General features: G+C 44.2%; 1 protein-coding gene across 1 annotated transcript in view; it reads left to right on the top strand.

Moving 5' to 3' along the window:
- The window catches only part of DNAJC13 (DnaJ heat shock protein family (Hsp40) member C13), a 101,474-nt gene that overhangs the window by 57,701 nt on the left and 30,155 nt on the right, over positions 1–13,618 (top strand). The window contains exons 33-37 of the mRNA XM_065397728.1: positions 861–1,015; positions 1,890–2,091; positions 4,104–4,219; positions 11,380–11,458; positions 12,196–12,331. Coding sequence (XP_065253800.1) covers positions 861–1,015; positions 1,890–2,091; positions 4,104–4,219; positions 11,380–11,458; positions 12,196–12,331 — 688 coding nt within the window. The remainder of the gene's footprint in view (positions 1–860; positions 1,016–1,889; positions 2,092–4,103; positions 4,220–11,379; positions 11,459–12,195; positions 12,332–13,618) is intronic.

Raw genomic sequence — 13,618 nt, 5'->3', positions numbered from 1 at the left:
CTATTAGCATTCTTATAGTAAGCAGGATCCAAGAACTTGTTCTGTAAACCAGCATAACTTTCCATGTACTGATGTACTTTATTCAAGATCTAAGGGGTGCTAGCTCACATCAGATCTTTTTTTAAATTCATGATATCAAAAAGGATTTACAATATCGTTGCTTGTTAAAATCTTTAAACTTAAACTAGATCAGTGATGTAGCAAACAATTTGATCAGTAAATGATATAATTAAAATCTGTCTGGATAGCTTTTAGGAATTTTAGATAGGATTTTTGGCTCATACAGTTAGAAGACCTAGTGACGAATTTGAGTTCTGGAGAGATACTTGCTACTTGTTCTAGTCTTGCCATTGGCTGCAAAATCAATATTCTGCAGCAAACTTCAGTGTCTTATGAATGCCTTCCATTGATGAGCTGAAACATACTGCTGTTGGACATAACTACAATGACCTTAAGATTAGTGTCTCTTATAGTCCACGGCTTTATATCTCTGGGTGTAAAACTGGTATACTTTTTCAAGTGCTATGACTGTTCTGGGTTATATACTGTAAGTCACAGTTGCTTACTTAGCTGTGTTTCACTCCTTTACAAGTGATGAGAAGATGACTCATGGTCAGCATCCTTTAAAAAATCAGCCTCCTTAAATTTAAGTAGCTGTTAATGACTAGCAAATTTTTGCATACTCGAAGCTATGTAAAGAAAATTTATACAAAAACATTTAAGATCCTAATCCATTTCATTGAATTCCACTGTAAAATAGGAAAGCCGTATCCCAGTGTATGTTAATCATGCAATGAGTGTGATCAAACTACAACTTAACTTGCAAATACCTCAATACCTGTGAAATTCTTTCATTTTAGACAAAAGGGCAAGATATAGTTCAAAGAAGTATACTCGGACACATCCTTCCTGAAGCAATGGTGTGTTATTTAGAAAACTATGAGCCAGAAAAATTTTCTGAAATTTTTCTTGGGGAATTTGACACTCCAGAAGCAATTTGGAGCAATGAAATGAGGTAACTATTTGTATCTATTTCCCATTAAATAGAGGTTCCAGTCTTTTGATTAAACTTGTATTAAGTGCATACCATGTGTTTTGACCAGGATTAGTTGGTATAGTATATTTTACATCTTGGGCAAAGAGGGCTCAGTGGTTCACTTCACTTAGCTATAGTAGCAGTTGCCTGTAGAAACTCTCTCCAGTGAAATGGATTTAGTTGTCCCAATTAAGTCTTTCTTTAGCCCTCTGTTCACATCATAAAGCCAGGAAACAACATGGCACAACAAAGTCTCTCTTCAAAAGAAGCCCATGGTACAAATATCAGTGTCATAGAACAGTTTACGCCATTTCACTTTAAATTCTCCAACAGTTTGCTTCATGCCTGCCTACGTCATGATCAGTTAGTGTCAACAAATGTTATCTGTCTCTAGAGTGTGACCATTCTTCACAGTTTCCTCTGTAAACTACATGGTGTTGCAAATCATATAATTCCTGTCTGGATATCATACCTCTCAGGTTGCTAGGGTATTTCCCATATAAAGCATGGAAAATCTTTCTAATTATATACCTTTTTTATATAAATCTAAATCTTCAGTGTTAAAACAAATTTGAGACTGCTCTCAAATAGGCGAATAAGTAGGTAGAACTGTGTACACATCTTCTGTATTACTGCTTAATTTTTTTTGTTTCGGTGTCTTAAAATTAAAACCAGTCACATGAGATTATAGCACTGTAGTATCCCAAATTTCATAAGACTTTTAATCTGTTCAAGAAAATATGGCTAATTATGGGATATTAAACCCTTGTCAAAAACGCTGCTTAGTGTACTTATGAAAAGTACCTGACCAAAAGCTTGTATTTGTATAATTCTTGATGTTTGCAATTCACAGGCGCCTTATGATCGAGAAGATTGCTGCTCACCTTGCTGACTTCACCCCTCGTCTTCAAAGTAATACAAGAGCACTCTATCAGTACTGCCCCATACCAGTTATCAACTATCCACAACTAGAGAATGAGCTGTTCTGTAATATTTATTACCTCAAACATCTGTGTGATACACTCCTATTTCCAGATTGGCCAATTAAAGATCCTGTAAGTCAGAAATCTTTCTACGCTTGTATATCCATAGCACATATGCACAAACCTAACAAAACTCAAACATTTCTAAAATCCAAAAAAACAGGAGTGATAAATTGTCTTAATAGTTGGCTTCAAACCTTGTTTCCTCCATAAACCTCAATATACTTTTTGGTTTACATCTGCAAGTCTTGAGCTCATGCCAAGCTGCTGTACTGGATCCAAACTTTGGGTCCCACGTGCTCTTTGCTTTCTGGGCTGGGCAGAGTTTAACTTTCTCTCTGAGCGTGTAGGCATACACTCCCCATACAGCCTCCATGTCTGACATTCCTGTTGCCAGTGGGGACCCTGCAGTCCTATTGCATAGACCCTGAAGTTAGCGCCAGCTCCCGCAAGCCTCACAGTAGCTGTTGCACATTGAGTTCTATCAAAGCTGTGGACCTGCTGTAACAACTTCTGCATGATGAACCAAAAATCAGTATTGGGTAAACGGGAATATAATTGAATTGTCCTCTGAATTCTTGATTATGGCATGAAAAAACTATTCTGCTGCTGTAACAATCAGATATGATTGCTCATACTTCCCTTTGTTTCAGCAACTCTTGGGATGTCTACACTGCAGTGTGAGTCTGGGGTTTGAATTTAGGTTCAAGGCCCCTACCCCTTCCATCTACACATAAACCTTACTAATCAGGGCTCAGTCCCAGGGGGTGGAGGGTCTGAGCCTGAGTCAAGCTGGGACCCAGGTTTAAGCCATATCGCTTTGCAGTTTGTAGAGACAGACCCACTGGGTTCGTGCTCTGGGACTCCACCAGAAATACTCCATGATCCCATAGGCCAGGTATCTTTGTCCTCTGGGCAGTCGAGTCTGGTGGACAGTCAAGTTTTCCCACAGTACACTACAAACAAAGGACTAGAGCAGCCAAATTTTGGGAGGATGCTAGGAAGTCTGGGATATGGAAGGTTGGACTTAGTCTGCTCACATAAAACAGTGTAGACACTGGAGCCCCAGGATGGGACACAGGGTTCAACAGTTCCTAACCTGTGGTTACAAATGGGTGTAGACACTCAGCCCCAGGTTAACAAACCCAGGGTAGGCTAACTGAGTTTTACTAACCCTGTGCTTAAAGTGCCTCTAAAAAGCCAGGTCAGAGGTTTTTCATTTGTGAATGGTAGTGGGGTTAAGGCTACAGTGCAGTATAGATATGATATTCTCTTAGTCTTTGCAGTTCACCTCACTTGGACAATGAAACTAAAGATCTTGTATAGTCACTTATTCCTCATATGCAGAGGAATGTTTGGTTGTCTTAAATTACTCACTGAAACTTACAATATGTAAATGTTTTCATAATTTTAACTTAAGTTGCAACAAAGCTACTTGGCAGAGTTCAGTCTAATATATCTGGTAGCTGATTCCTAGCATTTGATTACTAGCATTAATCTAAAAATATCACTTTAGTGCTAGAACTCTGAGGCTAACCTTAACTTACTCATGTACAAAATATCTAAATGGAATTCCCCAAACAAAAATGAAGACCTACCAGGTTTTTCAGGTATAGTACACTTTCTAGAGCTCTGTCCACTCCAAATTTAAATGTAACACATTTTTAAGAACGGAAGACGGCAGCGTGGAGCAAAATCAGAATCCCAGGGTGCCTCAGTTAAGGATAAAAGCTACCTTAGAAAGCATTTAAAATAGGAGTATCTAAGTGATGTTACATGCTAACATTAAAAAAATTTCACCTCTGCATTAAGTGTAGCTACCTATATATATTAGCATTTAGCCACAAACTGGAAAACAGCTTTATTTGCGAGCAACTCAAATAGGCAACATTGCCTGCATTCAAATCAACTAATTTACAAATTTCCAGTGATTGTTGGGGGAAAGATTAGATTAAAATAGTTAGCCCCATAACCAAGAGCTTCACGATATCTGAATTCCTTGATAGTACTGCTTCAGTATCAAGTGCTGACAAGTATGTTTGACACTGGCCATAATATCCTTAATGGATTTTAATTAATTTCAGGTTAAATTGTTAAAAGATACTCTGGAGGCTTGGAAGAAGGAGGTAGAAAAGAAGCCACCTACAATGTCAACAGATGATGCTTATGAAGTTCTTAACCTTCCAAAAGGACAAGGACAGTAAGTTGCCATAAAACTTACTAAAACAAAACTAAAGCTGATATGTAACTGCTACATTGTTTTATATCATAAGTTACTCCAGATAAATTGAAATTTTGATACCATACCATACTCAGCGTATGGTACCCAAAGCTGGAGACCTCTGAAAACCAGCTGTCAGATGGCATTGTATTTCAGGCATTTAAATTATACTAATGACGGAAGCAACCTTTATTCAGCAAGGAATAAATGCTGAAAAAATCCAAAACTCTTTGATTTGATATTAGGCTAATCTCTGTATCTAAAAAGTGGTGCTTCCATTAATTTGGAAAAAATGTCTGTTTCAGTCTTGAGCTCATGCCAAGTTGCTGTACTGGATCCAAACTTTGGGTCCCACGTGCTCTTTGCTTTCTGGGCTGGGCAGAGTTTAACTTTCTCTCTGAGCGTGTAGGCATACACTCCCGATACAGCCTCCATGTCTGACATTCCTGTTGCCAGTGGGGACCCTGCAGTCCTATTGCATAGACCCTGAAGTTGGCGCCAGCTCCCACAAGCCTCACAGTAGCTGTTGCACATTGAGTCCTATCAAAGCTGTGGACCTGCTGGTTTATTGTTTCCCTCTTTTGGGACTACATGACTATAAGCAAGTATATACAACCTGCAAAGTTTTCTAAACGCACATCCTTTACTCCGAGAGAAATCGTAAGATTTACAGATCCATTCAAAAATAAGTATCTGCAAGCAAAATCCTTCCTTTCGTTTCCTCACTGCTCTGAAAGCTCTTTGGGCTTTGGTCAGTCCTTCCAGGGTCCCAAGACCCTCCTCTCTTTTCCTTCCTCCTGCCCACTCTTGCTTTCTTGTGACCCTCCTAATCAGCCTCAGACTGTCAGTGATGGCTTGCAAGGTTACCAGCTCACCTGGAAGGACTGGCTTCTGTGGGTGGTAGCTAGCTCATAGTCCATAAGTACTTGTATTTGAATAGGAGACCCACTAGGATAATGAGCCTTGATTTGTTTTATTCAGCGTCTGTCAATGCCATTTGGAAATTTTCAGTCCAGGGTGGAGACAGACTACAGGGAAGGCACAGTAGTCTTGCAATGAAATGGTGCTCACAACTAAGGGTATGTCTACACTACGAGAGTAGTTCGATTTTAGTTAAATCGAATATGTGGAATCGATATTACAAAGTCGAACGTGTGTGTCCACACTAAGGACAGTAATTCGACTTTGTCAGTCCACACTAACGGGGCAAGCGTCGACATTGGAAGCGGTGCACTGTGGGCAGCTATCCCACAGTTCCCGCAGTCCCCGCTGCCCATTGGAATTCTGGGTCGAGCCGCCATTGCCTTCTGGGTAAAAAAATGTGTCGAGGGTGCTTTTGGGTAACTGTCGTCATCCAACCGTCACTCCCGCCCTCCCTCCCTGAAAGCGCCGGCGGGAAATCAGTTCGCGCACTTTTCTGGTCAGTGACAGCGCGGACGCCACAGCACTGCGAGCATGGATCCCGCTGTGACCATCGCTGCAGTTGTGGCCGTTGTCAACGCATCGCAGCTCATCATCGACCTTTCACTGAGGCAGATAGAGAGAAATCAGGCGAGGAGGCTACGGCACCGGGGTCAGGACCTGAACTCCGAGAGTAGCACACGCCTGTCTGAAACCACGACACCCAGTGCCGAGGACATCACGGTGGCAATGGGTCTTGTGGATACTGTGGAACGGCGATTCTGGGCCCGTGAAACAAGCACGGACTGGTGGGACCGCATAGTGCTTCAGGTCTGGGATGAATCCCAGTGGCTGCGAAACTTTCGCATGCGGAAGGGGACTTTCCTCGAACTTTGTGAGTTGCTGTCCCCTGCCCTGAAGCGCAAGGACACCCGGATGCGAGCAGCCCTGACTGTCCAGAAGCGAGTGGCCATAGCCCTCTGGAAGCTTGCAACGCCGGACAGCTACCGGTCAGTCGCGAACCAGTTTGGCGTGGGCAAGTCTACCGTGGGGGTTGTTGTCATGCAAGTAGCCAAGGCAATCGTGAAGGTACTGCTGTCAAAGGTAGTGACCCTGGGAAACGCGCAGGCCATCATAGATGGCTTCGCCGCGATGGGATTCCCAAACTGCGGTGGGGCTATAGATGGGACTCACATCCCTATCCTGGGACCGGACCACCAGGCCAGCCAGTACATCAACCGAAAGGGCTACTTTTCAATGGTGCTGCAAGCACTGGTGGACCATAAGGGACGTTTTACTAACATCAACGTTGGATGGCCGGGCAAGGTTCATGACGCTCGCGTGTTCAGGAACTCTGGTCTGTTTAGAAGGCTGCAGGAAGGTATTTACTTCCCGGACCACAAAATAACTCTTGGGGATGTGGAGATGCCTACAGTGATCCTCGGGGACCCAGCATACCCGCTAATGCCCTGGCTCATGAAGCCCTATACTGGCGCCCTGGACACAGAAAAAGAACTGTTCAACTACCGGCTCAGCAAGTGCAGAATGGTGGTGGAGTGTGCTTTTGGCCGTCTCAAGGGGAGATGGAGAAGCTTACTGACTCGCTGTGATCTCAGCGAAACCAATATCCCCATTGTTATTGCAGCTTGCTGTGTGCTCCACAATCTCTGTGAGAGCAAGGGGGAGACCTTTATGGCGGGGTGGGAGGTTGAGGCAAATAGCCTCGCTGCTGATTACGCCCAGCCAGACAGCCGGGAGATTAGAAGAGCCCAGCGGGACGCACTGTGCATCCGGGAGGCTTTGAAAGACAGTTTCCAGACTGAGCAGGGTCACCAGTGAATTTTAAGTTTGTGGACTCAGAACCTGAACTTGCCACCGTTTCTTTACCCAGTTACCGTTGACTATCCTCTCCAGTTACATACCCCCTTCACCCCCTTCCCAAAAAATAAAATCTGTTCTGTTTTGTTAATGAACACCGTTGTCTTTATTACTGTTTTCGCGGGAATGTTTTAAACCTGGGACGCAGACTGTGGCGGGGTGCGGGTTTAGTGTTGTGATGCAAATGATGCTTCTAAACTCCAGGAATGACGGGTTCCGCAGTGGTGGACTGGTTGTTTCAACAGAGCCTGCCAGCCCTCCTGGGCGGGACAGCGTGTATGTGTCGGCTATGTGACTGTCTGGCAGGGGGAGGAGGGTTACAGCTCCCCTGCTGCGGGGCTCTGTGATGCATTAGATCTGTAACTGCCCTCCCCCGCCACAAAGTCACAGAGCAACCCCCCCCCCCCCCCCCCCCAGAACATGAAAACCACCTCCCAGATTGAACAGGGTCACTAGTCACTGCACTGGGTATGTGTCCTGATCCTGGACCTGACCCCGCCTCTGTACCCTGGTAAAGGTGACTGTCCTGTCCAATTACCATGCCCCTTCCCCTCGTTCAGACAGACTCTCCTCCAAAATAAAATCATGGAAACAGTAATTAACAGAAACGAATATTTTATTATGAACCAGACATGAAACGTGGGGGTTGAAACTTGCACGGGGGCTTCTGTGAGGTGTGTAGGAAAGGACTTTTAAAATTTTGGGGAATGAGAGCCTTCTAGTGCTAGAGCAGTCTGCAGGGGTTGACTGAAAGTTTTAACGGCCCTTGCCGCCCCTTCTTCTTTGTACTTTGGGTGAGGGGGGTGTGGGACTTGGTGGCGGGGGAAGGCGGTTAGAGAGAGACTGCAGCGGGGCTCTGTCCTCCTGCCTCCGGTCTTGCAGAACATCCACAAGGCGCCGGAGCGTGTCCGTTTGCTCCCTCATTAGTCCAAGCAGCTTTTCAGTAGCCTGCTGGTCCTCCTGACGCCACCTCTCCTCCCGTTCCATGACTGCTCGGTGCATTTGGGACAAGTTCTCCCTCCACTGTGTCTGCTGGGCTGCCTGGGCTCGGGAGCAGCTCATTAGTTCTGAGAACATGTCCTCCCGCGTCTTCTTCTTCCTCCTCCTAATCTGCGCTAGCCTCTTGAAGTGTGCTGACAGGCTGGGTTGGGAGACAGTCGCAGATGTGTCTGTGTGAATGGGAAAAATGGAGTGAATTCCTGAGACAGATAAATGAAGTTGTGTACAAAGAACCTAGTCTTTCTCTGTGAACAAGACCATGCACTGCACCTCTCACATGCGCACTCAGGACAAGGTCGAATTTTCGGCCATCGCCTTCAGTGCCTGGGGTCCTGCAGTGGTCTTGCAGTTATCTGAGAAGCGTGGCAGGACACCTGAACTTCTGTAGTGTGCAATCATGGTAAGCCGTAGACTTCTGGCTGCTTAAAACTGTACTAGTAGCACTGGCCTCCTTTCACATTGAAAGCAATGCCAGTCTCTGCTGCCAGCAATCAGGACAGCATGAACTCTGCCCCTGTCCCACCCCCTCGTGGCTGTTCCAGGGAAAGATCCCTGTATGCTGCCCCTCTCCCTCCACTGCGTGGCTGTAAAGCAGTCCCAATACTAACATTCCCCTCCCTAATTCAAAGCAGGGCGTAATGAGCGACATCACCCTGCTGAGGATCTCGGAGTCCCAGAGGGAAAGGATGTTTCGAGAAAGCCTTCAGAAACCAGGGCCGTTTGCCGCTATGCTCTGCAGGGCGATGATACCAGAGTATCTGATGGTGTCGTGGCGCGGTAACGTGTCCTACCACGGAGGGCCCACTAAGATCGCCCTACCCAGGAACCTGATGAACAGGCTGGAAATGTACCTTCATGAGACCTACGAGGAGTTCTCCTATGAGGATTTCGCCTCCATCCCCGGCCATATTGACCGGATTTTCGCGTAGGTGCACTGGGACTAAAGAGTGGAGCGTCTTGGGCAGCATAATCATGACTTACCGGACATTGTAAAAAAAATTTTAAATCCTTGGGACTAAATTGTGAAGAGCCTAAGGCAGACAAATCATGAAAAACCCTTTGTTACTATTGTAAATATTCCAGTTTTTTTGCAGATAATTGTTTACATGTTTAAGCACTTTAATAAACAGCCATTGTTAATATTATAAATATTCCAGTTCTTGTAAAAATAAATGTTTAGATATTTAAAGCACTCACTGCTTGATCCTTCCCCTGATTCTGTCTCCGGGGTAAGGGATGGGGACGGTTGGTAGGGGATCTCGGTAAGGGTGATGAAGAGCTCCTGGCTGTCGGGGAAATCAGCGGTGCCAGCGCTGTCGACTGCCTCGTCCTCCTCATCTCCTTCTTCATCTTCCCCGTCCGCTAACATGTCCGACGAGGAACCTGCCGCGGACAATATCCCATCCTCAGAGTCCACGGTCGGTGGGGTAGTGGTGGCGGCCGCACCTAGGATGGAATGCAGTGCCTCGTAGAAACGGGATGTGTGGGGATGGGATCCGGAGCGTCCGTTTGCCTCTTTGGTTTTTTGGTAGCCTTGTCTCAGCTCCTTGATTTTCACGCGGCACTGCGTTGCATCCCGGCTGTATCCTCTCTCTGCCATGGCTTTAGAGATCTTCTCGTAGATCTTTGCATTCCGTCTTTTGGAGCGCAGCTCTGAAAGCACGGACTCATCGCCCCACACAGCGATGAGATCCAAGACTTCCCGATCAGTCCATGTTGGGGCCCTCCTTCTATTAGATTGCACGGCCATCTCTGCTGGAGAGCTCTGCATCGTTGCCAGTGCTGCTGAGCTCGCCACGCTGTCCAAACAGGGAATGAGATTCAAACTGCTCAGACAGGAAAAGGAATTCAAATTTTCCCGGGGCTTTTCCTGTGTGGCTGATCAGAGCATCCGAGCTCGGACTGCTGTCCAGAGCGTCAACAGAGTGGTGCACTGTGGGATAGCTCCCGGAGCTATTACCGTCGATTTCCATCCACATCTAGCCTAATTCGATATGGCCATTTCGAATTTAGCGCTACTCCTCTCGTTTTGGAGGAGTACAGAAGTCGAATTTAAGAGAGCTCTATGTCGAACTAAATAGCTTCGTGGTGTGGACGGGTGCAGGGTTAATTCGATGTAACAGCGCTAAATTCGACATAAAAGCCTAGTGTAGACCAGGCCTTAGTGGAGATGGTAGTCTGATGTAGAGAGCCTTGTTGCCAGGCTGTGGCTATTTTGCCACCTCAAATTCAGTCATTGGAGAATACTTTTAAAGTGAATAGTGCAGTAATAACTGTTTTGTAATCTTATTCATAGCAATCAGAACTAATTGAGATTCACAGGACTTCTGTGTCTTTGGGAGGAGCTCTCATGAAGACACGAAGCTCCTCCGTTTTTGACTTTTTCCCCCCCCTCAGAGCTGTACACATGGGCAGAGCTCTGCAAGAGTCTTGGAGCTGAGGACACAGACCTGCCATTGCCATTGAACCATGCCTTCATGTCTGACTCTCTATCTGTAGTAGCAGAGAGGGAGTCCTGGGGCAGTGGGAGTCGGGGCAGTGGGAGTCATGGAAGTTCTGTGGCCTGGGTCCTAGGACAGCAGGAGAGCAGGATAATTAAAATAAAATTATTTTAGCTATTTGAACAATTGTGGTGAGATTTTAGACTAAATTGTAATTATTTGATAGTTATGTGGTTGATCAAAATTATTCAAAGAATGATCTAACTTTTTAAATGCTTTGAATGTGAGAATTAAACTATTTAAGGATTATAAACATAATTACTGAACTCGGTTATAGAAGGTTCTACCTGGGTTAGGGTTTTTCCTGCAGCTAGTAAGGTGGTGGCTGTAAAAACATTCTCACATGGAACAATCTTTGCAGCTTACAAAAAATGGTGGTGAAAAAATAATTGGAAAACTTGGTACAAAGAGAGAGTGTCTGATATTTCTTGGATGCTCACTGTTAATTTTCTAGCTCTCTTTTATAGCCCTTGCACAGAAGGGAAATATGGGCGGGGGAGGAGGGGAAATTAGGTGGGGAGAATTCAGACAGCAACAGGAAGTGGATGGCAGTTTCCACCTCTTGGGGTGTAAGGGCAAGTCTCCTGAACAGCGAGGGAGAGATGTGCATTAAAGGTTGACTTTTCAACCTGAAATTATCACACTTACTTAGATAGACTAAAATGTGATATCTTTTTAAATGTAATAGCTTTTTAAAAAATCTAAAGATTTGGGGGGAGGGTCTGACTCATAATTTTTGATTTCTAGAGGTCGGTAGTTTTGAAAATGTAAATTTGTTCTTATTCACTTTTGGTATGAGAATTTATTATCTTATTGACATGTTCTATATATAACATGAAATTCTCTATCTGCATCTGACAGGCATGATGAGAGCAAGGTCAGAAAAGCCTACTTCAGGTTGGCACAAAAATATCACCCTGATAAGAACCCAGAAGGGAGGGTATGTATTGTACTATATGACTTTAGTTTACACTGAGACTTTTTTGAGATTATGGTTTAATGGGTTTGTCTGATTTTTAATGAATATTTACATTGGTAGAGTTTTCAGAGCAAGTCACTTTCTTCCAGAATACACTTGCACAAACTCTAGAGGTTCATAGCATTTTAACTGGAATACTACACACTTATTAAAAACATTTTCTTCAGAGGGACTCGGAAATAACAAATAATCTCATTCCATCATGCCAGGAAATGACATGCACTGCATATAATCTTGTGGGTTTTTAAAGGATGAGGCATTTAAGTAAAGATAATGTGTAACTTTCTTTACAAGAACTACCAGACCTATCTGTCTGAAAAAACTGCACTCTTACAGCCCACTTTTCCACTCACTTGATTCTACGGTGAAGCCATAATGCTAAATTTGAAATATCACCGTTTTTTCATTGATAAGGCTAAGTGCAGGATTACACCTTAATTGAAAGACTTAATAGAAAAAAACTGATCTGTGAACCAGAAAAATATTACTATAGCAGCATACGCAGATACTATTTTTCAGAGTTTTCTCCGATGTGACACTCCCTTGAAATTTCATTTGCAATGGTATAATATAGCTAATGTCGTCATTTACCAATTCAAAATCAAAATAGGTTGAAGCTGCAAGTGAGTTTTGAGACTTACCTAACAAAAGCTGAGTATTTACTAACAGCTTGACGTTGTCCATATTGTTATCTGCAGGATATGTTTGAAAAAGTGAACAAAGCATATGAGTTCTTATGCACAAAATCTGCCAAAGTGGTGGATGGCCCAGATCCAGAGAATATCATCTTGATTCTGAAAGCTCAAAGCATCCTCTTCAACAGACACAAAGAAGGTGGGCATACTGACTCAGAAATATCACTTCCACTGTATTTCTCAGAGCAGCTTTTTGAAGCTGCTTTGAGTTATTAATGCATTAATTTTGAAATTTCTTTTCATGAAATAGTGAAAATACAAAAAATTCATGAAATGTGGAAGCTTCATATTTAACATAGTAAAAGTTAAATAGAAGGGCTTTTTATCTAGTTTCATCTTCCTCTCTACACTATCATTAGGGCCCTACCAATTTCATGGCCGTGAAAAACATGACACGGGCCGTGAAATAGGATCATGAAATAAGCCTTTTCCCATGAAATCCGATGTCCCCTTGTTCCTAGGAATGCCCCAGCAAAGAGGGCTCCTAGTTCCGGCTGGGCTGGGGAGGGACAGGACTTGTCCATCCTCTGCACAGCTGCTCAGGTGTAGGGGGGGAGACCAGATCCACCTTCGGGTGCCTCCCCTTGCTGCAGGGTGCTCTTGGACTGTGCAACAGCCCCAGAGGTTCCTGCAGCTGGAGGAGGCTTGTGGACGTGGGTCCAATCTTCCCTTCTTCCTAAGAGTGCCCCAGAAAAGGAGGCTCCTAGCTGCTAATCTGGGCAGAGCTGGGGCAGGATAGGACTTGCTTTGTCCCTGCAGGGCTGCTCTTGGGTCTCTCTCCCAGCTGCAGATAGTTCCGCACCCCCTCTTCCCCACTCTGTCCAGCTCTGAAGGCAGCACAGAAGTGAGGGTGGCAATCTCATGACCCCCCTACAACAGGTTTGCAACCCCCATCCACAATTCCCTTTTGTTGGGACCCCCACAGTTACAACACTGTGAAAAATTTCAGATTTTAACATCTGAAAACATGAAATTTACCAATTTTCAAATCCTATGGCTGTGAAATTGACCATAATGGACCATGAATTTGGTAGGGCCCTAACTATCATGCTTTCCTGTTGATACCCAGTAAAGATACCCAGATATCTAGTAAAAATCTGATAACAGGAAATATAGTAACTTCTGTGTCATATCTTGTCAGTGGTGGACCAAGACTCACTTTCACTGTGCTGGAAACTCTCTAGTCAAATAATAATTGGTAGTATTGTAATTGTGACTGAAAAGTCATTTTATTCAATTAACATTTTCAGGTGCTTTGAAATAGCAGGAGATGGCAACAAGGCTGAAGGTGAACATTTAGCAATACAATTTGTTACGTGTTTGCCTGTTTTTGAAAATCACTAATGAAGAAAAGAGACTTTTTTTCATCAGTTAAATGTCTGACTCTTGCACTCAAAGGTCTCTTCTTCTCTGGCAAGACTGAAAG

This window comes from Emys orbicularis, chromosome 2 (genome assembly GCF_028017835.1).
Source record: "Emys orbicularis isolate rEmyOrb1 chromosome 2, rEmyOrb1.hap1, whole genome shotgun sequence".
In the NCBI taxonomy this organism is placed as follows: Eukaryota; Metazoa; Chordata; order Testudines; family Emydidae; genus Emys; species Emys orbicularis.
This window is presented reverse-complemented; position numbering and strand designations above follow the sequence as displayed.